The following is a 27,416-nucleotide window of genomic DNA, read 5'->3' as shown; positions in this document are numbered from 1 at the left end:
GGATTCCCAGCCATTGAAACTCTTGAGCTGGAGAAAGTCGAGACTTCATGGTGTTGATCTTGAATACCAGATGTTCCAGGAACTGGATCACTTTCTTGGATGCTTGCAGGCAAGCTGTCCTGGATGCTGCCCACACCAGCCAGTCGTCCAGGTATGCTGCTACCTGAACGCCTTCTAGGCGTAGTTGTTGTATGACTGTGTCTGCAAGTTTCGTGAAAATCCTTGGGGCTATGTTTAGTCCGAAGGGCATGGCTCTGAAGACGTACTTTTTTTTCTGTAGCCTGAATCCTAGGTAGGAGGAGAGGGGGCGGTTGACTGGAATATGCCAATAATCATCTGCCGGGTCTATCGAGACTGTGTATGCCCCTTTTGGTAACAGGGTCCTTATGTGTTGAAGGGTTAGCATCCTGAACTTGTAGTTCTCAATGAACTTGTTGAGTGGTGAAAAGTCCAGAATGACTCTGAGTTTGTCTGAGTCCTTCTTGGGAACACAAAACAGCCTTTCCTGGAATCTGATGGACTTTGTCCTCCTTATTACCCATTTGCTCAATAGTTCTAGGGTTTATTCTTCCAGTAGGGGGGTGGAGTGTTGGAAGAATTGAGGAAATGATGTTGGAGCTTTGCTCCAGCTCCATCCAAGTCCATTCTTGATTAGGCTGTGGGCCCAAGGATCGAAGGTCTAAGGATCGAAGGTCCAACGATCCTGAAATTGTTGGAGCCTCCCTCCTACCTGAAGCATCTCATTGCTTCTGTTTTCCAGAGGATTTACCTCCCTGAACGCATTCTCCCTTAACCCCCTTACCTCGTGAGGGGTGTTTTGAGGAGCCCCGTCTAGAACCTCTACCCTTGGGACGAAAGGTAGTGGTCTGTCTCTCAAATGCAGGGTTAAATGCTGGTGACTGGGCAACCAGCTGCTGAGGTACCACCTGGAAAGTGGTTTGCGGTCGAGCAACCACTTCGGGCACCGCGGCCAAGGTGACTGTGGGATGTTTGTTGTCTGGCAGGCCGAGAAGGTAATCTAGGTCTCTTAGTCTTCTTCTTAGGCTGGGGACCCTCATCTGGAGAAGACTTCCTTTTCGATGACATGCCCCACTTCCAGAGAAGGTTTCTATTCTCCACGGAGGCTTTGTCAACTACCTCCTTGATCACTTCATTTGGGAAGAGGTCTTTACCCCAGATATTGGAAGCTATCAGCTTCCTGGGTTCGTGTTTTACAGCTACTGAAGCAAACATGAACTCCCTGCATACCCTTCTGGCTTTAATAAAGCCGTACAGGTCCTTTACCAAGGTGGCCATGTGCATCTTGGCCATGACCATGTTCATATCTGGGGTGCTCTTTTGGCCTGCAGTCATTTCCAAACAGTTCTGTAGGGTTAGAGATCCCGCTAGTCTTTCTTTCGTTTCTTGCTCCCTACGCAAGAGAAAGTCTGACAGCTTTGGGAGATTTTCGTTGAACTGATGTCCAGCGATATCTGCCTCCAACTTCCCAACCAAAAAGGTAAGGTGGACTTCCTTCCAATCCTTATCCTCCATGGGCATGGCTAACGACAAAGGTCTACACTCATCCAGTGTAGGACAAGGTTTGCCTGCCCCTAATTTCACTGTGAAGCTGGAGCTAAAAATTATACACTGTAAAAAATGAATACTCAACTTTCCACAGGCAGACAAAGTTGGAGATTGCATGATAACTCCATAGAAAATTTAGAACAAACGTTAGAGCAACAGGGAAAACCACCGTGCGAATTCGCTGCGAAAATAGGAATGAGCGCCATCTTGGATACAGCGCCATCTAGATACTCGTAATAGTACGGGAAGAAGGGTAACCTTGATAACGACTCCCATTCTATATTTACCACTTTCCCCCTCGAAGCGAAAACGCTATTCGGGGTGAAGATTGCTATGTGTCGTATCAAGATATACGTCCCCTGATATTATGCAATATCCTTGAGAAAAATTTTAAGGATATTCGTGCCAGGAGTTAGAATTCTGGAGACCTAAAGGTTAATTCTCTGGGAATATCACTGTAGCCAAATATCCCTTAGAAAGCTACCAATAGGAACTTTCCATCAGGACGGCATGGCTTGAGCCCAAAAATGGGTTTTCAAAAATCAAGACTATTTTGAGTACTGTAACACAAAAATGAGGCTCAAAGGCTCTAGTAGAGTACTGTACTGTATCTACTTTTTATCCAGCATAAAAAGAATGGCAGTGAGGAAGTTATTTTTTCTCCAACGTGGGTTTTAGGATGGAGAGAAGATCAGACTTTTTTATGAGGGAGGTTATAAAAAAAATGGATAGCCCTTGGAAAGGGACTGGTTGATCTTGGTATTTTAAAACACTACCTTCTAATGACAGGGAACTTAGCACATAAGATTCCAGAGTAGACACAAGAGCAAAGTTACCACAACTAGGCAATAAAGTCAAGATATAAAGAGGAATCACCCTACATACAAACATTTCCTTTTTGGCTAAAAATAGAAGACAAGGATGACCAAGAGTGAGAATGATAACCTAATCTCTCTCCAGAATGTTACCAGTTCACCGAATCCAGCTCCTGAGTTTAAGGCTATTAAAACCACAGCCTTTTGAAGCAACTCTGGAGTATTAATAATAAGCTGAATGAATTGAAAATAAAATAAAGCACTCTATCGAGTTACGAAGATAATGACAAAATTGGTAACAATTGTTATTGCAAATAAAAAGACGGTGATTTTGTATTGGTAAATTTCTGGCAAGCCTCATTTCTAAGTTTACACAGCCACTTTCCCCTAGTTGACCAAGCAATAAGTGACCCACTAGCAATCGCCCACTTCTAGAGAGGACATAACCAACACCAACGTATAAAGAAAAAAAAAGGGGGGGGGGTTAATTTTTTAGGGGGGCAGAAACTCCTCAAAAATCCTCACAAATCCCTGAATCCTTCAAATCTAAGGGAAAACCCCTATAAAGTGTTTATATCAATAGATAAGGATGAAATATCCTTTCAGAAATGTAAATGTAGTAGGTTAGCCGGTGCACCAGCCACCAGTTGAGATACTACCACTAGAGAGTTATTGGGTCCTTTGACTGGCCAGACAGTACTACATTGGATCCCTCTCTCTAGTTACGGCTCACTTTTCCTTTGCCTACACATACACCGAATAGTCTGGCCTATTCTTTCAACATTCTCCACTGTCTTCATACACCTAAAAATGCTTGGATTACCAAACAATTTTTCTTCTCTCAAGAGGTTAACTACAGCACTGTAATTGTCCAGTGGCTACTTTCATCTTGGTGAGGGTAGAAGAAACTCTATAGCTATGGTAAGCAGCTCTTCTAGGAGAAGGACACTCCAAAATTAACCCATTGTTCTCTAGTCTTGGGTAGTGCCATAGCCTCTGTACCATAGTCTTCCACTATCTTGTGGTAAAATTCTCTAGCTTGAGGGTCCAATACCGCACACTATTCTATCTTATTCTCTTCCTCTTGTTTTTCTTAAGTTTTTATAATTCATATATGAAAGATGTTTTAATGTTGATACTCTTCTTAAATTTAAATTAGCAAATTTTAATTGCTCACTACTTCACTTGTAGTGTTTATTCCCCTATTTCCTTTGTTTGGAGCTCTTGGACTTATAGCATCCTGGTTTTCCCAATAATAGAGTTGTACATTAGCTATTAATAATAATAATAATAATAATAGTAATAATAATCCCTCAACAATTCCACATCCATCTTGACCTTTCTAGCCAAGAAGGATGTCATTTGGCCTGGCATTATCATCCAGTTGCCTTAAAAAGGTTGTGATTCAAGAATAAACCCACACATCTGAGACTACCTCCGCCAGACTATTCAGAGCGGTTTTCTGTGTCATCATTAAAACCTCTTTGGGTGTAAACTGGGGAAATGCCTTACGGGATGGCTCCTTAACATCCCCATGAGAAGCAAAAGTACAGTGTTAGTCTTCAAATTTCACTTCGTTGAGGGGGATAACTTCACCTCCACAATGAATTTGTTGAGTGCGATGCCAGAAAGCCCATACCATGCCAGACTGCCAGAAGTTATCAAACAGGTTACCCTCCTCCACATACGTAGCCAAACATGCTCCCACAAACTCATCCCTTGTTACCGAACCCAGCGAATACTTATCTATTGAGGTAACACCCCCAACTGAATTTTTCACATCAGTCTGAGGGCCTTGGGTTCAAGGCACCCAAAGATCTTCTGTTTGTAACATGGAAGGAGCCAAGGGAATACAAAAACTCCTATTAATGGGAAGTCCTTGGAAAGAGTCACCACAGAGGGAGCGGGCTGATGATACCTCTCCTCTACTATCTTGGTGATTTTTTAAGCTCTACAGGGGACGCAAGCTCGCCAAACCCAGGAGGAACAGTAGCCTGTTCAGAGATAGCCAGAGTCAGAATGTTACTAGTAAGCAAGCCAAACACCAGGGATGCACTTAAAGATGCCTGTCAGAGGACCAAAGTCTCCTCAAAAGACCCCTGAGTAAGATCACCTCCTCTTTAGGGTAGATCTTCATCCAACAAAAAAACTTCTAAATGGTTAATGGCTTGGTCCACCATGACCACTTGACCAAAACCTCTCATACTTTTAAGTAGGTAAAATCTGAGTTCCTTACTTGGTAAGTCTAAGGAGCACAAGAGTTTAGCAAATCCTTTCAACCAAAGGATAAAAATAGAATAATTTATCAAGCTTGCTGCTAATAGGGTCCCGTTATGGCTGCTTGAACAAACTGCATGCATATAAGGCAATTTTCATGGTCTCATGCACTGCCCAAGAAGCACAACAATCGCTACAATTGCAACAAGCCTCGCACTAACTAAGGTTGGTTTAGGTATTGCACACCATCTGGTTACATTTAGCTTTGATGTCACTCATATGTAACATGAAAATTCATGGGTAATACGTTAGTCAAAAAACCAGCCACCTGTTGAGATTTGCAGAAAATTTTGAAAAAAAATTAATCAAATTACAATTGTTCGAGAACCAACTGATTAAAATACAAAATATTTGACTCAGGCTCTATTATCTGAACTCAAGGATTTCCCCTACACACACAGAGTCCATGCCATGCACATTGATACACTGGTCCTAGGGCCGGACCATACTTCTTTCGTATATCATGTCGTCTTGGATTCTTTATTCTACCTTCAATATAAAAGTACTTGAGTCACAAAGCAGCTTAACCACAAAATAAGGTTTTAATAAAGTAACTTTATTCATACCGTAGTTTGGAGTTCTTCTCTTTTCGGTCCTTTTTCCACCTCCTTTGGAAAATTGTAGTCAGCTATGTGACAATCAAAAAAAAAAAAAAAAAAAAAAAAAAAAAAAAAAAAAAAAAAAAGTTCAAAGATAGAATAAATTAATTTGACATCCGCTGGTCATAGGGACCCCTCTTCACCCTTTCTAAGTGGAGCTTTGCTGTTGGCTAGATGTATATAATGATTTTCTTAGTATGAAATCACACAGGTAAAGTCAGGGCTTCTGGACCACCTGGCACAGAGGTCTAGCGTAAGTCAGGACGTACAACTGGCGCTATCTATCTAGCACTAACTTGGGATCTCAAAAAGCATAAGTGTTTTGGAAACCTGTTTAATATTTTGTATAAGTTTACGAAGTTTGTGCTTCGAGGATATCGGCTATGTGACTTACGGGTATACTATATATCAAAATCATTAGTTTATCAATGAAGTATTTTACTCAAAATAGTTATCATAGCTTTCACAATCTTTGGGCAGCAATGCTAGATGAACCTTTGGAGAGAAAATTAAAAGCTTTCAATGATCTTGTTTTTCTTTGTGATCTAATCATGAGTGAAATCCTTAATTTTTATAACATCATAAATGTTAATAACACAATAAATCAAAATGCAGTTTCACCTTGAAGTCTGTCATGAAAAACGCCAGACATCAAAAGGAAGAAAAAAAGAATTCTAAAAGGATATATTAAATTTATTTTGAAGTACTGTAATGTGCTACAATGAGTACACCTAAACAGTCATGTTTTTGTAATGATTCTCTACAGCACAAACATGCCCTCATTTGCAGGACCAGAGACTATCCCAATAGGCTTATCAAGAGCCCGGTGTTAGACAAGAATTGAACGAGTCCTGCTTTGAGACAAGTTGGAAGATAATTTATCTATATGAAACCCTTCATTACTTCAGTAGGAAGAGCAGACTGTTCCTTAAATTAATATTGCTTATGAATTGGAACTGTGACAGAATACTTTTTTAAATAATCAACAGAAACATGAAAATGGCACAACTCACTTAATGCAACATGGCCAACAACAGCCATGCGAAACAAAGGAGTGACTTATTCGTAAAGCGAACTGGGGATTTACCAAAGAGTGTTATCAAATCTTTTCTGAGCAGTGGGACTGCATATGATAACCTGTTTTATCAACTCATAGAATAAAAGTAACCACATGTAACAAGTTTTTTTTTTTTTTTTTTGTTATTCTAGAATATCTGATTGTGCTGTAGATGAGGAGCAAAAACATGACTGCACAATGTGGATACATTCATTCGACAAAAATATATTAATATAGTTTATTTTCAAAAGGCAAAAAATATAGACGACTTTTCTAAGACTGGTCCTATACGTGCTTTGTTACCTATAGTCTTGTTTTGATAGTACTGTACTAGCAAAGGCAGGAAACATCCTTGTCCAAGTTAACTGTTAGTTTGAACATAGTTTACAACTGTACTGAGAATGACCTGAGCAACATCATTGAACGCATCGTTTTTCTGTAACGATACACGGAGGAAAGTGAGCTATGTAACGCATGGTGTGCACTTGTAAGAACTGGTGGCAAAAACAATTTTGTTCTTTAGGTGAACCGAAATGGACTACAGGTTTTTTTAGTAGATGATGATGAGTGTTGGATGCTACAGGATTTACAATGGCATTGTTGCCTTTGAAATATAAATATAGAAAGTCTAATACCACAATATTCACAGTAATGGAAATGTTATTGAAGTTAAGAAACAGCACTTGGTAAATGCCAGAATACATACACCTGAAGTTTCATAATTCAAAAGGAATGGACCCTGGCATGCTCTTTTGATACACAGACACGCAGTCAATTTCAGAAAAAAAAAAAAAAAAAATCTCATATCCACTCAAACTCTCTGCTATTGCTCAAACTTAAATTTCTCAACACCTTTTCCTGAACTTGCAAATTACAATACATATCGTTTCATAAACACATTTATGTACGTACTGTACTTTATTGAGATATGATGTTTTCAAACTAGTTTCATTGCAGTTCTTTTCTAATTGAAGCATCAGTAACATTTCAGTAACAGTGGAATATTAACCTTTGTAAAATTCATTGAACAAAGGTCACTAAACCATACAAAACCATGTTTATTGTCTTTTACAGTCTTAAAAAAATTAATTTCCTTACTTCAAAGAAAAAGTATTAAGTCAAAAGTAACATGAAGATAGAAGTAATATATACATACATATATATATATATATATATATATATATATATATATATATATATATATATATATATATATACATATATATATATATATATATATATATATATATATATATATATATATATATATATACTATATATAAATATATATATATATATATATATATATATATATATATATATATATATATATATATATACATATCATATATATATACATATATATATATATATATATATATATATATATAATATACATCATACATGGAAAATAAAAAAATAAATACATTTATGATCTAACAATTTGTTACCATTAATCATTTAGATTTGTTAATAAACTACTGCAGTTCAACTGTACTTGGCATTACCTGTGCCTCATGTATTTAGTAACAAGCAGTCTGAAATGCGCATTTACATCTACAGAAGTATCTTACGAGAAGAGAATACAGTACATATCACTGATAAATAATGTCAAACGGTGGGGCCACACTATGCAAAATGCTTGACAGAAATAGATATCTCAAAGAAGGAAATCTTATATGAACTGTTTGCGTACAGTGAGGACGTTAAATACAAGGATCATACATTTGACTTAAATGTACAGTACAGCATCTGTATTGGATCGATAAAAACCAAAAACAAGGAGTATCTTTCGAGACACTGACCGCCCAACCGCAGCAGGCATGTAAGTACTTTATATTAACATTCAAAGAATGTTTTACTGTATATTTTTCCAATAATGAAATATGAATGACTGGTAATAACCATACAAACGAGTCAGGATTTCCGTCTCTTAAGAAGGTTGAAAATTTTCATTTAATTTCATAAATTGGAGTTTCTCGTAAACTTGATAACTGAGGAAGTTAGATGAGGTGAAGATTCTGACAAAAGAATACCTAACTGGTCATTTTCCAAAGCTTGACTCACTGTTGGTTCAAGTTTAGACATTCGCATAAAATGTTAGACTATCAGTGTTGACCAGCAATCTCTACATACAGGCATTGGGTCAAAAGGTTATTCATCAAATATCCAGTGGTTAAAACTGTGACTTAACTGAGGACTGTTTAGAATTACTTCTTTATGAAACCCATTTTTGTTACTTTTATTTCATTGTCAAATGATAGGCTACTTAAAGCTTAAAAAGTCTTTTATGACACAATTGTAGAATGTTCCTCTGATCTTAATGACAGGAGAAGTATTTGGGATTATTCTAACATAAAAAAAAAAACAAATCTATCTTCAGTTTTACAGTTGACATTCTTTGTGTACTTCCCGCTACCCATAGCCTAGTTGGAATTAGGATTTCCAACACGTAAAAAGATTAAACAGAACTTTCAAGACAACAAACTAGCTAATCCTGCTCTTAAAAAAAAAAAAAGGTCCAACCTGATTAAGCTCATGCCAAACCACATTCGCACTCTTTGCCTTTGTACACGTCAGTTAGGCTAAGGTTAATTCACTATCTAGTAAGATGATAGATTTAATAAGAAAAAATCTGATTTGCTGAGAAAGGATTTGCAATATTTTGATAAATCTCCTAACACTCAACACATTCTAAAACATCCATTATCTTATACTTTATTCATACCAAAGAATAAGAAAAATATATAAAGCTTATTTCATGCATATACAATTGAGTGGTACAGTAAGTAGTTGTGACTGTTCAACTTCACCCATGTATTATTGGCTGTATTCTCCTTTAAGTTCACTAATGATTAGAACTCTCCAGACACAATTTGCCGTATCATTTCAGTCATTTGTCATAATTTTGACTTGGAGAAAAATGAAGGTTTGGTGTAAACGTATCAATAAACTGAAAGCGTTGACGTTCGCATTAAAAACAGGCGTTAAATTAATCATAATAACAGTCACTTTTTATCTGTTCTGTTAAAATGCAAAATATTGTGTAATTAATTCACAAACCTAGCTACTGTATATCTTAATTTCTAAGTGTATTGCCTCTGAAACCTGCCATCCTTCTTTCACGTATAATTGTGATGATAAATTGTAATTCTGTGAAGGAAACTTGTGTCTCATTGAGTACTGTAATCTTTATTAACCTATGCTGTAACAGTCTCTCATTTGCGTGAACACCCGCTCAGAGTAACACGCGTTTCTCACTATGTTCGTATATTACCGACAAAATATTCAAGCATTTCTTTAGTTATATTCAGGTAGAAGATCCTTAATTAACCTGTGATCCTGTAGTGTTCTTCATTTATCACATTAGAAAACAAATAGCACTTTATTTACAAGTGCAGGAAAAAGGTATTAAACAGTACTGTATGGGTCCCTCCATTGACTCGCTGACGGACTCACTAAGCTGGAGAATTACTATAAAATCATCAGTAATCAGAAGAAAAATAGGAAATGAAATTGAGGGAAGAGGGAGAAAGGTAGCTAATGATAAGATATTTAAGGAGGGAGAGAAAGCAGGCCGGAACACCAAAGTTAAACGTACTTAGGTGCACACAAAGAGAAAAAACGATTTAAACTGATAAGACAATCCATTTACCTATGTAAAAACTTGGTTTAGTAGGAGTAATGAATTGATAAAATACAAAGAAATGTCTGACAGTACGTTTGAGGCTGTAAACAAAGATTAATAACATAATTACATATCCATCTAACAATATGACATATCTCATAGAATGTACAGTATTTCTACTGCACTGAAAAATATTATACAGCGTAAAATTATACCAATATCTATACAGCTATATGTACATAGTTTATAATACAGTAAATAAGTGAATCAAATTTATCATTGTATTAATGATCTTACAAAACAGGAGTTTTGATGAGGGAAAACCATAGTTTTGGAACGGTGTTGATTGGTGTCCGTGGACATTTCCGTTTAAGCTAGAACGGGGAATCCAATATACCAACATATACCAAAGAAACATAGTCTTCCCTATACCAGGGATAATGTATCACGTGCAAGCATAGACTGGGTGAATGCGGGAGACCCACCAATTCGGATTCTATAAAATCTGTCGCAGCACATTCTATAATAGCGTAATTCATCTGCTAGCAGATGACATGTCACCCATTGAGAAGTACTTCAAATTGCTAGGGAGATGATAAACCTGTCTTGTGCATCGGTTTACCACTGGAAGCCATCTTTTCTAGATATGAGTACGCCTTCGCTATATCCCCACAACTCTTAACGAATCTAGGGAGGCAGAAGTATATGGGGACAACTCAGAAACCTCCCTAAAATTAGGTTTTTCCTTTACCAAATTGTTTTTTTGAATTAGAAATCCATTTCGTCCCATGGATTAGTACTGGCATAAAAAAAGGTAAATTTGTAAATCGCAAGGGTTCAATGACCTATAAACACAAAGCAAAGGAATAATCGAACCTTAAATCATATGAAGAGAAAGAACTAAAGAGTCAACTCACTCACTGCAAAAGATGTCAGGCCATATATACTGTGAGATCCAGTTGAGGATCTATCACCTCTGCCAGGTTTCCCTCTATAGGTGCTATAATCGAACCACTAGAATAAGCATAATAAATCGCATTAATATTTCCTAACAACAGTCTAATAACAACTTATGCCCAGACCAACTTATAATGAAAATGACAAGACAATAGATGAACATTAAGAATAATAAAATGGGTCCCTAGAGATTGTAAAAGCAGCAGAGGAAGGAAGAGAAGAAGATCGACGAACTAAGTACGTTTGTAGGCTAGGACTGGCACAGAAGACCATAAAAAGACACAATTGGAATGACATGTCTGAAGCCTTTGTTCTGCAATGGACTAGTAATGGCTGATGATGATGATACACACACACACACACACACACACACACACACACACACACACACATATATATATATATATATATATATATATATATATATATATATATATATATATATTATATATTTATATATATATATATTATATATATACATAGTATATATTGTATATATTATGTATAACCATCCAATATACACCAATAATTTCTATAGTAGTATATCATGAAAAGTATCTATTTATTCATCTATATATATATATATATATATATATATATATATATATATATATATATATATATATGATAAATTTTTGCACATTTAAACGTGTTTCTTTCATATTTCAAATAAGCCATATATATTAATACATTAAAGTCTGGATTCTCTTAACGACCTCGGGATCAGAGCCCAAGGCGGAACCGCCATATATACATATATATATATATATATATATGTATATATATATGTATATATATATATATATATATATATATATATATATATATATATATATATATATATATATATATATATATATACACACACATATCACAAACCAAAATCAGACCCATTTATGACGTCATTCAGTGATTTAGGTAATGAAAAAAAAAAATAATAGTTACCAGACTCTCCCTTGGGGTAGACTACTATCACAATTCAATTTAGTAAAAGCCTAATATTGTATTACCGACGCGAAATAAATGGTGGGGGGGGGGGAGATGGGCAATACAAAATAAAACTGAACAGGACAAAGATTAAACTACTCGCTTTCTTGCCTTTTAAAGTTGAAGCAGTCGCGGATAACAATGCTAATGTAGTTCATTTTGTTTGTTTTCTTTTATGAGAAATGAAACACACAAGTGAAAAGTTAAATACACCAGTGAAAAGTTACACGTCCTAACGCCTGTATGTCAAAACGTCGATCTGTTGTTTACAACTTTACATTGGTATTTGGTTTTAAGGAGGGAAACAAAAGGGTTACCGATCGTGACGTCATAGTTGCCACTCTGGCTGAGTAATCTAATCGTTAATAAGAGTATTGACATCCATTATTACATTTTATTTATAAAAAAAAATATGTATATAAATCACAAACCATTGAAATGATTAATGAAGAGTAAATCACGGCGATTACATTATGATTTTGTAGGCTTTCCTTACATTTAATCATTCTTCTTTACTTTATTTGAGAGAGTCTACGCTTTGGTAAACATGAGAGACATACGTATGAATTCCTTTACAATATCTACATTGGCATTAATATATATATATATATATATATATATATATATATATATATATATATATATATATATATATATATATATATATATATATATATATATTGGATAGTGTGAACATTTAAAATCTAATTATAGGTTGTTTTTTGTTACTGCTATTTAAGAATTCTTTAAAAAACATTTGTAACTCAAGCAATTACCGGTATATAAATCTCATCACCTGGTAACATGTTTCTTCACATTAGAAATTATTCATAATTTTATACATAGGTGTTCGTATAGATTCATGGAGGCTATACATAAATAGGCCTACACTTATACAAACTACTTTATGTATCAGTGAATTTGAGAGTTGTTTCATTGTTTATGATGTGTTTACGTATGTAAATAAACATTAATAATAACAGAATAGGTCACAAGAGATTGCAAAAATAGCAGGGGACGGAAGAGAGAGACATATTGACAAGCTAAGACATTTTGTGGGTACAGACTGGTATGGAAAGACCATGAACAGACGTAAGTGGAGGGACATGTCTGAGGTCTTTGTCCTGCAGTGGACTAGTAACAGCTGATCATGATGATGATGATATATAAATAAATAAGTGTATATAATACACACATAAAAAGACACGTCTGTAATAAATATACCAGATGAATATATATATATATATATATATATATATATATATATATATATATATATATATATATATATATATATATATATATATATATATATATATATATATATATATATATATATATATATCCTAACTCCCAATTGTTTCTCTTTATGATCTTCTATTCCTGTGTGTGTGTGTGTGTGTGTGTGTGTGTGTGTGTGTGTGTGTGTGTGTGTGTGTGTGTGTGTGTGTGTGTCCTTAAATAGGCATTGGCTATTTTTGTATGTTTAAAAGAAAAAAATTGAGACTACAGAAATTTAATAAGATTAATTTTCCAAAACGAACAATCATAACTCTAGTTGTGTTCTGGATGACAACGTAGTTGTAATTTCCCTTTTGGATCCATTGAATAAATATATTAGTTTTCTCAAAGTGTAAACAACATCAAGTTTTTTTGTCATATCTTTCATCTGCAGAATTAAATCTACTATTAATTATGGTTTGTTTTCTTAAATTGATAGAAATATTTTCTTTGTTGATACTGTACACTTAAAAACATCCGTATGCAACACAAAGTTTGTGAATTTTCATAATCCCCAATAAAAATTTGAATCAACATCAACTTAGAATTATGGGGACGATTACAAGGAAAAGGTCTTACTTTGGTTCGAGGCAGGATCGCCAGGTTGGCCTTTTAATGCCCAAAACTGCAAATTTGGCCTTTTTTAAATTGGATGGTAATAAACGATATCATAAAACAAGTTTGGTGTTAAATGTTATATCTTTGGCCATTTTTACTAATCGGTTGGCCTTTTAAAGTTACAGGTGATTAGAAGTTGACCTTTTCACTTACAAAACCTGGCAACCCTGGTTAGAGGTTGGGTCGACCTGGTTTTCTCTAAAGAAAAGATAGCTTCCCATCGATTAATAGCGCTTCTCAATATGTGATGTATTGTCTGGTAATAACCGAATTTAGAGCAGGGGGAACTGTGACGGGTTCTAGAGAGCCTGAGCCTGTGGATCTCCCGTATACACATTGAATCTATGCTTTATGCACTGGCCCTGTGATAGAGAAGACAATACTTCTTTGATATATCCCGTTGTGTGGGATAACCCTGGTTTAAAAAAAAAAAAAAAAAAAAAAAAAATGTCCTTGAGAACTACACAGTTCCAGACTACAAAAATATTGAGTTTGAAGAAAATAATTTCACAGCATACATATTTAATAAACAATACTAAGTTTATACAAAAAAAAGGAACATTAAAAAAACCAAATGAGAGTAAAAGTATGTAAAAGGAATTTTACAACAAATATATAAGCAATATGTATATATACAAAAAAAAATACTGAAAAGAGGATGTCTGATATTGCATTATCAGTGAGAGATGAGAATACGTTAGTGAGAATTTTACATTTGCTTTGTTCTTAGCTACAGTGAAAACATGCATAGTTCATGTAAGCAATGAGAATCTAATTTTTTTAGCTGATATTAAAATTTCGCTAAAAAAGAAAAAAAAAAATAGCATTGTATGCTAAATAACATGTATTAACAGCAACTTCTTTAATTGACATGCTTTTTCCCATTTTTTGTACAGGGTAAGCACAGTTGCCTTCTTTTAAAGGACTTTGCTTTCGGCTTTGGGGTAGACCATAGAACCGATCGGCTGCCCTGCCTGACATAGCTTTAGACTCTGGTAGAGTATATTCATGTATCGTACCGTCCTTCCTCCCAGCAGCGAAGAGTCTTGGAGCGATTAGGTAGACAGTTCAAGAGTAACACTATGTCTTTACACTTCAAGGTTCTTGGACAGTGAATTCCTTGCAGATGTGCCATATTATTTTCAAAAAGAATAAGGAAAGTCAAAACTTAGAATGAAAGACTATCAGTAGTTATATACAATTATATAAAATGAAAAGAATGAAATATGTGAAATGAGTAAAGCTAATTTTTAAAGAATTCAAGAGCAAATCTAGGATTTCCATCAATATAATTTACTGATTCATGGAGAAACAGCGGATAATGACGAAGACAGTAACTAAACATTGTTGATAAGAAAAAAATAATAATACAAGACTTGGAGCAGTAAAGAATTATCAACTGAGAATCCTTCAAAAAGAATATGTTGGTTAGTCGTCATCAATGATTATGAGACAGGTCATGATAACTGCAACACTTGCAAGAGAAACTCTGTTATCATGGGATCAGTGGCAGAAATAGAATGCAAGAGTCTGCACACAGCTACAGTATACTGTGATGTATAGCGTTAGCAATAAATAATTCAAAATAATACAATTAAAATACAATAGATCTTGTAAACTAGGCTTCTATGAGACAGTAAATCTGTGTATAAAAATAAATAAACAAATAAAAATATCAAATTCGTTCCCATTACTTTCAAACTCCTCCTGTATCACATTTTACCAGCGAAGCTGTTAGACAGACAAAAAATTGGATTTTTTGTAAAATGATCAATGTTTATGAAAAGCCAGAACAATAAAACAAAAGGAAGATTTTGGAAGAGTGAACATTGATGAGTTCTAATATATTTTGTCGCTATTTTATTACAATGGCTGAATATGAAATTTTCTATATTCAATAATAAATATATTTACATGAAACTCATAGCCCTACTAACTTTAATTAATAGAACATTATGTACATAGCTAAAGAAATTTCTGTTGGTTCCTAGACACCAAGTACTATACTGTATAAGTTGTATCATGAGAATCTTAAAATAATTAAATACCATGAAGAACATTTCTTTTATAATTAGATATTATTTAATTTCCTAATTACATATACTGTACCACAAACAAAAAATTTACCCTCCTTATCTCTCAATTTTGAAGTGTTGCAAATTCTACCATAAAATTAATACCACAAAATTCATTTTATTACTGGAAACCATCTATTGCATAAAACGATTTCGTGACCATAAACTGCACCGTTATTATCTTAAAGTGATATGTTTGAGGCTGTTTTGCAGCAGAAATATATGTTCCAGAAACAATGGAAAAGGGGAAGCTGTCTTATTCTAATTTAAAAGTTTCATCATTTCACATTTTAATAAAATTAAACAAAACCTATATATTTGACCTAAATGCATTCACATCGATCACTGCTTAGTTTCCGTAGTTTGAACATAGGATTTATTTCATTCAAAATGGCTTGAGTGGATAGATTCTAAGATTAAAATGTTTCATATGTCTCAATGGTAAAATGAAGATAAAACTATGGTTCATCAAGATGGCAAAGACATGCCATAACTTAAACAAATTTTATGATAGAACAGATGGATTTCTGTATTATCCCGAATCATCACAGAAAATACTTCCCTTCTGTACTTTGGATCAAATATGATGAAATGAACAAAAGTAAGAATGACTGACCGATATCAATAACAAATACAGTACCTAGCCTAATATACCATATTTCCATTCAATTTCTTTAAAAAAATTACTTTTGTTGATTTATTATTCCTACCGGTAACTAAATCCTTAATTATGTTATCAGATGTTTTCCTAAACTTGTGTGTATGTAAAGCTTAACACAGTCAAATCACAAAAGATTCACATATCAATGATAACCACTATCATTAATTTATTACAGAATTATAATTTTTAAAAAATCATGTTTAGTAAGATGAGTTCAATAACGATAATTACAACAGTAACGAGTATCGTATAGTTAGTTTGGAATGGAAAACCTAAATAAATAACTACAGTATAGAGACGTTTTGATGCCAATAGACAATGGTGGTTCAACTTTCCAACCTATATGTTTCTTTTATGATATCAACGACCTTATTTACTTGAAAAAAAAAACTTCCTCTTGATGATGTAGAAAGCTAGTGAAGCAGAAATGCTCGACTAAACTTTCCAGTGGCAACGAGTACCAACGCAAATTCCATTAAATTTATATTAATAATGATACAATAAGGTAAAATTTTATCATGAATATACAGTACTGTATAACAGTTTTTTAATGTAATCTAAATGAATTTAGTGGATATAATGCATAATCATTAAATGCAATCCAACAAATAGCTAATCCCATTTGTTTTTAATTTTGTATTACAAAAATTTTTCATTATAACCAACCTCTCATTTTGTATTTTCTATTATCTTGAACAATGACATATTACCTAGTAGTAAAGTAAACAATGTGATTTAGTAGTTCTGCGATTAATAGGGAAAAGTAACTTTTCAGTCCTTCACTCTGGCAAGTATCTCTCGCAAGATGGAACCCTTTTAACAAGTCATAACATCAATACTTACCCTATAGAGCTGAAGCAACTAGTGAAACCAATCATAATACTGAGTAGAAGGGACTTTATATAATATATAAAATGAATCATTTGGATATATGGAACAAGATTACACTTGGATGGGAGGCAACAAATAATAAGGTTTTTGGTATTGTAGTGGGTACTGTGCAGTGAATCGGTTTTCTATTCATACAGTTATTTGGTATACAGTATAAATTGCCATTGCTTCCATTTTCAGCTTCGCACTTCTCCAAAATGAGCAACCATTGCTCAGAGAATCTGTTCTACCAGCCTCCACTAAATGACATTACTTTCACGCAAGAATTAATTATAAATAATGTTAAATAAAAAGAAGTAAGCATTGTATTCAATAATGAAAACCCTTGGATGAATAATCTTTAAATTTTTATAGCTATATGGGCATGATTTTATTATTCACATCTCTTGGAATGTGCTGTAACCATTGTCTCACGATAGGAAAGAAATCTGAATCTTTCTCTATGGTCAAAAGTACTGTACTGTAAAAATCCTTGAAAGAAAATTGGGTGTTAGAGGCATCATGAAACAAGTTTGTACCTTTGTGCATGAACTTTAAAAAAAACCTAACTGAAGAGTACTGTACAGTATTCCATTACCAAATGGGTACAATGCATCCTTTGTAATAGGAATGCAGATATGACAAAACCGACCACAACTCCAAACATCATATAATAAGTAACAAATTTAGTATAATAAAATTTCAACTGATTTAACTATTATATCAACAGATAGAAATATTCTTACATCAAAAAGTTACCTCATTATATCAAAACTTCCAGGAAATGACTTGTTTTCCCCATTACAGCTCTACTTTAAGTTAACATTTCAACATTTCTTGGGAAGAATTGCATAATGTAATAAAAAATTTGCATAATACATAGGTACTAAACAATTATAATCATGAGTAAAGTACAGTATATAATGCTGGTGTTTACATTTACCGGTATTTCTGACTGGGATAATGTTTTAAAAACAAAATTATCAAAAAGGTTATCTATGTTGAGCTATGAATATATACATAAAGCTGGAAATATTGTGGCAACTCATTTGGATGCCATATCTGTCCTAAACTTCCTATTTTATTGTCTGTCAGTGTAAAATAGCTATTTTAGTCATCTAAAAAAAATTGCAGTCTGCAGAACATTAGTTGAGGTAGTTATTGTTAACCACTTCAAGAAAAAAATCTGGATATTATGAATCCATATTAACTAACAGATATTCATCTGGACTTTGTCCAATGTCCTGTCATAAAAACAGAAACTATTAGAGATAAAACTACAAATGTTTAACCAAACCTTGAAATAAATTTCTTTTCCTTAATCACTCCAGAAATATGAATTTCTTTTTCTTAATCACTCCAGAAATATGCAAAACATTTACAGTAACTTGAAAACAAATATTTTCTCAAGAGATTCATATACCGACATCATATTATCCTTGACTACTGGCCACTGAAAAATGAGGTTACTACCTTTAGATTTAAAACTGTATGGTTCGGGGTGATTCACTCCTAACAATAAATAGAAATGACAATATGAATATAAGAAATATTGATCTCATCCAATTTACTAAGGAGACATTTTCACAAGTCTTAATTTTGGCTACCACTTCTACAATTGAGACTGATGAATATATTTTACTGCAATACATTCACACCAGAATATCTTATCCCTTAAAGACTTGTACACTGAAAGTCTAGGAACAAAAGGTCACACGTAATGGAATTCTTTAGGGTTTCACACTTAAATACAAAAGCATAAGGAGAAAACCAAGGTAATGACAATCCAAATTACAGTAATCAGCATCACTGAGTTATATGTAGAACATATCTCATTCATCAAAGAGGTTTCATCTGCATACTCACACATTTCCTTAATAGTAACCTATACCAAACAGTTGACAGTCCCAGTTGCACCCATAACATCCATTTTAAACTTTGATGATTGACCTCATTTTATAGTAGCAAAACTCACTACTGTATACTAAAAAGTAGTTTTCTTATGACCACAGTTTAAATGCTCAGTGCTTCTGAAAGGAAACTGGCATAAAAAATGACATCTGCAAAATTTCATGAAAACAGCTAGGCTAAACTGTTACTGATGAAAATTACATGTACTGCTATAACAGTGATAGTAGATTACCCGATAACATGAAATTAATTATCTTTTTATGAAAAAAAGTTTACCAACCTAATTCTCAATATCACAAAAACTTATAATACAGTACGACCTGTATATCTTTAATACTCACAAAATAATAAAATATGGAGCAGGATGATGATGATGATCATCTACATGCCACAAAAAGCAAAGGCTCTCTTGTTATCAATTCTTGCCATTACTGAGTGTAGGATGTGAGAGGGAGAAAACATTTTGTTTTTGTTTCTGGAGTACATTGTAAGAAAAAATCTGACTCTTTCATCCTGCCCTTGCATCTCATTAAAAACACAGACTACTGACCAGTCCAGTTTGACGCATAAAGGACGAGTTTAGCAAGAGCATCTCATGCCTCCTTAGTAGAGAGGGCATTCCAACTTGCTTCATTACATTGCTGGTACATAATGTAGCCTCACATGTCGAATGGTTTGAAGGGTCCCATATTGCATAATTGTAGTCAACATTGCACAGAGTGCCTCCATGATCAGAAGGCAGAAGTAGCCAAATCTAGTTCACATTTCTAAGGGACTGCAAATGCTGGTATCCTAGGTGAAAGATTGCTTATTCTTTGTAGAGTGGCATTGGTGAAGCTGTTCTAAAGAGCTTGAATAGCATATCGATCTTCTGTCAGCAATGCTTGAGCGCAGATAATGTCATGGGGAGCCATTGTGTTGATATTTCTAAGCCCAGACTGCAAGGGCATTCAGATGGGCAATCAAAGTCTTCATGGAGTCTAAATTCTTCATAAAACTTATAATTGTATTCTAATCACTGTGTCACTTGGGATCCTTCATTTGGAAGTAGAGTCGCATGATGTATGGTGATATTTTCAATATTGAAGCTGGGACACAGACATACAGTCCACTTGCGAGTTCATGACTGACTGCTGCAGCAGTGTGTCAGATTCTTGGCAACAACGGAGAACATACTTTCCCTCTCATATCTTACACAGAGAAAATATTCACCTGATCCTTAAATTGTTCACTGGTCTTCCTGTGAAGGACTATACTTGATCTGCAAGTTAATTACGGAATGGCTTTATGAACCTAAGATAGTACATGTACCCCGAAGTAATGCATTCTTTCTGTGAACTGGACTCTACATATAAAGAATAGCAGAGATGAAAATAATAACAGGACAACGCAACACCAGAAGTTCAATAAAAAATAGTAGACTCCTATGCACAGCCTGAATTCATTTTAGGGACATTGTATAAATGAGGAAGCTACAGGGTCTTAGTCTATTCCAAAATCCAGAGGATGGCAGTGAGATAATCTGTTGTACATACTTGTTTTGTATTGATATGGACGGACCAGTTAGAGGCCAGGACTGAAATTCAACATCACTTACATCATTGTAGGAGGTGGTATTTTGTGGCGTATATACTAAAAAAAAAATATCAAAGCAGTATTGGAATTGACTCTGAAGGGGACTTTACATTTCCAATATATTATATATATGTAATGGTAACACACTGATAAAAACCAGAAGAAAGCTTCTGAGAAGTTAATCAGAAAACTTATTACTTATGGTATTTTGTTTCCAAAAAATGAAATCTTCTCTGTATTTTGTAACAACTACAGTAATTAGTGATAATAAGTATTACAATGCTATGCATGAGTAAAAATGTGAATAAAGTTTTTTGTCTAAGTTTCAGATCCTAGTTTAGTGCCGAAGAAGAAAATGCTACTCTTGACTACCTGATAGAAAGCTTCAAAAGTTTTCAGCATCCTTTTACACTAAACTAGACACCAATTTCCCACCTTGCAGGTCAAAAATCTACAAGAGATGCTCACCTTGATGTATGATGACCTAAAAGAAATATCTGATATTTAAGTCGTATATGATTCTAAAGTGCCTTCAATATTATACACCAATACAATGCTAGATTATCGCAAACACTACTTACTAACATCTCTTTACTCAGTTAACATGCCATATCCTCAATTTACATTCCTACAGTGATCATGATCTGATCTTACTTGTTACCTATATTCTATATCAAACATTTTAATCAGAGTATTTTCAGACACAATGTAGCATATCCCATTTTGTAAATGTGGAAAACTTCCTTTCTTTGTGGTACTCTTCTCCACACCAATAAATTCAGTTATCACAAATCTAACTTCAAAAATCCCAAACACAAAGTAAATTGCTAAACATAATTGTAAATAAATAATAGAGCTGTAAAGCAAAAGTACTTTCAATCATTCTCACACCTGATATTTTGCAATAATTCACAGGAATAACAAAGAGAACAAACAGTCAACCAATGAAGCTGGCCGTGAAAATTATAGGGTTGACCTTCATCTAGCAATAACATTGATTGCTATGACATTCAAAGTCTTCTAGACATCATTAAATGCACTCAGCACACAATGGTTAATTTTTAAAATGCATATTACATCAGTGGTCCTTAATATAATTCACTGAAAGAGCAAATGTTGTAACTGATTGTGCTATGGGTAAAGAAGTCATACTTTACATAACATAAACTAACAATTTCCGGAGTCTTTATAATAATCAATAACCAACAACAACACTACACTTAGTTTGTGGTTACCTTCTTAACATTTTGTTACAGTAAAAAAAAAACTTTCAATATAACACTGACATAGTAACCTCTGCATAAAACACTATATACTGTATATATATATATTTTTTTTCAGAGGAATTAATGCTAACAATAGACTTTATCAATAATAATATATACATCACAGGTTCACCAATGATTTTATATATCTTTATACTCAAATAAGTTATAACAGACTAAATTATTGTAAGAGTTTTAATAAAATTGCACAAAATTGGGATAATATAATACTGATGAAGAGTGAAATGATCGGATGTTAAGATTCTATACGAACACTGCACCGACACTGTCTTTCCCTTCATAAGTCTCAGATGAATGTATGCCTTACATACAAACAATATTCTGAAATAGCACAACTGTTCAGGAATAATATTTCTATGTCACTATAAACTTTAACTATTAAACACTAAGAGATCGGTTCAAAGAGATTAAGATATAATCACATATTTGGCAATGAATTATCAATTAAGAGCCCTCATCTGCTCAAGGGTATAAACGCCCATTGCTCCCATCATGTCTTTAAACAATGAATCCTCGTTACACATCAGGGCCACTGGGGTGTCAAATTCTTTTACCTGTAAAAGATAGTAATATTAATAGATAAATAAAATTTTACGTACATTCACGAGTATTTGTTTAATCTTGAACAAATAGCCTATTTTCATGCATCATGCAAACCTCAGATATGGTAATTCCCTTTCAGGTTAGCACATGTGCTCACAATCCCTTAGGTCGCTGGTATTCACGTACCGTAATGTTCTCACACCATCAACAATGTATATTTAGAGCTGACATTGATGAATGAAACTTATTTTGTCCATTCTTGCATGAAAATGATTATAAAAGAATGCTTTAAGAGCACTTCTGCTACAACAAAATAAGGACACTTACCCTCCCTGCATCTAGAACCATTATTCTATCATAACTTGCTATAGTATTTAATCGGTGAGCAATTGTAAGAACGGTGCTTCCAACAAATGCTTCTTTTATTGTTGTTTGAATTAGATGGTCTGTTTCTACATCTACTGATGCTGTTGCTTCATCCAAGAGCAATATCTGTTGATGAAAATATTTTTATGAGAAAGTTAAATCCAAAATCTAAATGACATAAAAATTTATAAACTTTGTTTAAGAAATATCTGCCCATATTTATTACCATACAGTACTATTGTTTTATAATGAAAGATACAAAATAATCTATTTGACATGGCAAAACAGGATAACTTTTTTCTCCAATTAAATGATACTCACTTTACTGTTTCTCAAGAGAGCTCTTGTTAAGCAAATTAACTGTCTCTCTCCTACAGAAAAGTTTTCTCCCGCGGCTTCAACTTTGGACATGAGCCCCTGCTCCTGTTTCTGAACAACGGCTTTTAGATGCGATCGTTCAAGAGCTTGCCAGACTGCATTATCGCTGTGTTTATCAAAAGGATCCAGATTGTACCTGAAGAAACAAAATATAAATAATTGGTGACATTGAATAATACTGTAGATAGCAGAAAATACTGCTAAACGCTAAGTTTTCATTAATGAATTTATTCATATAAAATGACAATACTGTATCGCAAACGGTAATATTGCGCTGAAATACAAAAACCAAACAAAACACAGACCTAATAGATCCCTGGAACAGTACTGGATCTTGTGGAATAACAGAAATTCTTGATCTTAGCACATGAAGACCAATTGTACTGATGTCTATGCCATCAATCACAACACTTCCAGAGTCCAGCTCAGACAAACGTAGCAGAGTAGAGATGAGAGAAGATTTCCCTAATCAGAAAGAGATGTAGTATATTTACAAAATGAACACCAGTTCAGTATAAAAATTCAATTAAATTGTAAAAAAAAAAATCCTTAATAAATTTAAGTTTTTTGAGGTCTTGAAAAATGAAAGTTATACTAAATATGAAGCACAATCTCTATATTCAGTAATGTTTCAATTAAGGTTTAAGCAGAAATATAAATAAAATTACAGCATGAATAATATAGCCTATAGTGATTGTTGGTGTGGTGAACTTCCGCAAAAAGGAGCAAAATCTGCACTTATCATTTTCAATGAAGAAATATTCTGAGAAATAGGACAAATACTTTTAGGAAAACCTAGAAACTCATGGGAGAAGAAACATAAGGATCTACAATTGATGGGAGTTCAGGATAACAGGGAGAATGGAAAAAAAATCCCATAAGGATTCACTTTGTAAAGGGAACATCCGACATAAAAATGTCTATGGTGACGATTCCAAATGTCAGTTACATACCAGCACCAGTCCTGCCAATTATTCCAATCTTTTCACCATCGCTTATAGAAGCACTGATGCCATGAAGCACCAGAGGAAGTTCAGGGCGATACCTCAATCTAACTTCTTTGAGTTCAATTGCTCCAGCCTTTGGCCAATCTGGTGAAGGCTGAGTCTCTTTGATTTCACAAGGAGCTTCACTTTTTAGATCCTGTGGAATGTTAACATTCATATGATTCAACAATGAAGGACAATAAAACTAACCTATATTCAATTTATGTATACTAAGCATTACTGACCTAAATTAACAGAATTTGTGAAAGTGGGAAATGAATGAATTAAGAATATTGAATGAACACTAACATCAAATAGATTTTAGAATAATTTCTTTTTATAGGCATCTTACTTTTCTTTATATTTGGTGAAACTTGGTAGGTATGTACCTTGCAGCAGGAGGGTAATTATTTGCTGCAAATATTCTTTACCATGGTATCTTTTCTTTAAAGTCATAGGTCAATGTAAGGGTGAATATTCTATTTTTCTCTATATTAGATCAAACTCTATGGTACTTTCCTTGGGTAATAGGCAATTATTTTCCCCAAATAACTTGCCATTGTACTTTTATTCATGGCTGATACTGAATTATCCAGTATCATCTATTTGCCAGAGCCTACTGTATAGTTGAAGCCTAAAGCTGACATATCTGCCACTAACACTACTGTATTATGATTAACAGAGCTTCAATTATTTTCATTGTCATAACAGAATACTTTACCTAATATATACAAAAAAAAAAGACTTGTAGACTTCTAAAAGTAATTTTGTCTCAAATACAAATATTGATAAGTACAGTACTACTCTACATGCAAATAAACACCAATACTGTATACATACTTTTACACTGCGATAAACTTGATTAAAAAAATAAATAAAAATCTATAAATTATTAACTGCAGGGCTGCAAAGGCAAAGCAAACCTGATCATGCAGGCATATCACTTACATAAGCATACTCAATGATACGTTCAACAGATGTTATGCGGGACTGAAACTCGGACTTCATTCTCATCAAGAAGGGAATGAATACGCACACCTGAAAAGTTTTTTTTTAAACATCTTGAAATAGGTTATATATGTTATAATGTACAAGAAAAAATAGAGTTTAAAGGTTCATAACAGTTCACTCTCTCTGTAATATTTAATTCCCTTCACTTCTTATCAAAAACACTCTCTCAAGTGAAAACTGTTATTTCAGGGCACTGCTGTAACAATATGTGGAAATTTTACAAGATAATATTTTTTTTATTTTATGAACAAAATCTATTAAGTAGAGTTAAATATCAGTTAAATCCAAAGTGGAGGTATCAAAATACTGTAATTTTAACTGTCCTAGTACCGTATTCTTCTAAATGAAGGATACAATAGAAAATGAAAATATCAAAGTACTGTACAATTACCATTAGCACTAGGATGTGCATATCTACAAAGTTAATACAGTACTCTAATGCAATCATGAATTTTAAATGCCCTGAGTAGAAATGAAAACTAGAGGTTGGGCTTTACTTGAGATGTTTTGTAAAAAGCAAATGAACAGAAACATATATATCGCCTCTCTTCATGAGGTACAGTAATACTTCAGTTTACGAGTAACTCAGAACCTGAGCATGAAACTTCAAATTGGTATACGAGCATTGCATCGGTCTGTGAGCAAAAATTTCCTTCCCTGTGCGCATTTTTATGGACAAGTACTAAAGAGACAAGCATGGATAGTATGGTGCTCATCCTCTATATACAATGTATTTATGTGATTTTTATTCTATTTTCATGACACTTTAAAGAAAAGGCAAATACAGTTGTCTCTAGATAGGAACCTTATTAAAATCGAATGTAATAGTAAGAAAAAAGACGATCAAATGTCATAAAGCAACTATTAAGTGATTCAGTTAGTGACAGTGCATGCCACCCAAGAGAGACAACTCCCAATATTTTACCCAAAGTTTTCATGAAGAGAGATTTTCCTCCCTCTCCTCCTCCTCCTCCTCCAACATCTCCCACACACCAGCCATGACTCTCCTCATAAGAGAGTGTAAGTTAATTTGTCAATATTTCTATTTGTTATTGTGAATGATTAATTTGCATTAATTTCTGATGTTAGGGATTAAGACTTACTCTTTATATAACATTACAACCCTTTAAAAAAGAGTGCATATGAGTATTTATGGGCCTGTGGAACCCAACAAGTGAAATCCCTTTATTTCTTAAGGAGAAAATTGTTTGGGCTTGCGAGCTTTCTCCTCGAGCAGATTAAACTCGTATACTGAGGTACTGTACTAATGTAAAACAAACTGAAAGACAGAAATTAACTTACACCATTAACAGTTGATAATGCCAGACCTGCCAAAGCAGTGCTAACACTGCCTTTCGTAAATACGCAGATGCCTGAGATAGCAAATGTAACCATCACTGCCATCAAATCCATTCTATAAGTGAACCAGCGGTTTGAAAGGCGGAACACCAACAGCGCTACGCTATGCTGATCCAAGTATTTGTACATTCTGAAATCAAAGTTCATGAAGATATTTTAAAAAGGAATCTCTCATTAAGCACTATCTTCCAACAATTCATATAACGATTTAATCCAAATTAGAAAAAAGATGAACTAACCTGTTAAGGAATAAACTCTCCCTGTCAAAAGTACGAATAACAGAAATTCCTGATACTGAAGAGCTTATATGCTGAATGACTGGGGATTTTAGGACGTTGTCCAAGCGTTTTAATTCTCGAACGCCAACATTCAAGAAAATGTCGATTCCAGCAAATAAAACTGTAATGAAAAATACATTGCTATTCTACTTGTTTGTAATTTGTAATACTATACAGCAAATAATATTACTCTGGTATTCACATTCACTTATAAAAGTGCCTACAGGGTCTATCCCCTTGTTACTTTTTAAGCTTTTATAAAAGTGGCTACAGGGTCTATCCCCTTGTTATTTTCTAAGCTTATATAAAAGTGCCTACAGGGTCTATCCCCT

At 33.9% G+C, this 27,416-nt stretch overlaps 2 protein-coding genes across 4 annotated transcripts in view; both read right to left on the bottom strand.

Moving 5' to 3' along the window:
- LOC137653534 (uncharacterized) overlaps positions 1–12,145 on the bottom strand; it is a 111,847-nt gene extending 99,702 nt beyond the window's left edge. Inside the window, exon 1 of the mRNA XM_068387010.1 lies at positions 11,998–12,145. The gene's annotated coding sequence lies outside the window, so the exon portion shown is untranslated. The remainder of the gene's footprint in view (positions 1–11,997) is intronic.
- Positions 12,146–13,384: 1,239 nt separating this feature from the next.
- The window catches only part of LOC137653532 (ATP-binding cassette sub-family C member 5-like), a 157,132-nt gene continuing 143,100 nt past the window's right edge, over positions 13,385–27,416 (bottom strand). The window contains exons 22-30 of one of the 3 annotated variants that reach the window (XR_011046510.1): positions 27,046–27,205; positions 26,750–26,936; positions 25,385–25,474; positions 24,404–24,593; positions 23,756–23,915; positions 23,394–23,586; positions 23,034–23,198; positions 16,378–22,717; positions 13,385–16,318 (exon numbers count right to left, since the gene is read on the bottom strand). Coding sequence is in view for 2 of the 3 variants with exons in the window: in XM_068387008.1 (XP_068243109.1) it covers positions 22,604–22,717; positions 23,034–23,198; positions 23,394–23,586; positions 23,756–23,915; positions 24,404–24,593; positions 25,385–25,474; positions 26,750–26,936; positions 27,046–27,205 (1,259 nt within the window). In the remaining variant the exon portion in view is untranslated. Of the gene's footprint in view, positions 22,718–23,033; positions 23,199–23,393; positions 23,587–23,755; positions 23,916–24,403; positions 24,594–25,384; positions 25,475–26,749; positions 26,937–27,045; positions 27,206–27,416 lie in introns of all 3 variants that reach the window. The other 2 variants (XM_068387008.1, XM_068387007.1) reach the window with 2 other exon arrangements.

This window comes from Palaemon carinicauda, chromosome 14 (assembly GCF_036898095.1).
Source record: "Palaemon carinicauda isolate YSFRI2023 chromosome 14, ASM3689809v2, whole genome shotgun sequence".
Classification (NCBI taxonomy): Eukaryota; Metazoa; Arthropoda; class Malacostraca; order Decapoda; family Palaemonidae; genus Palaemon; species Palaemon carinicauda.
The sequence above is the reverse complement of the archived record's forward strand: the minus strand, read 5'-3'. Positions and strand labels throughout refer to the sequence as shown.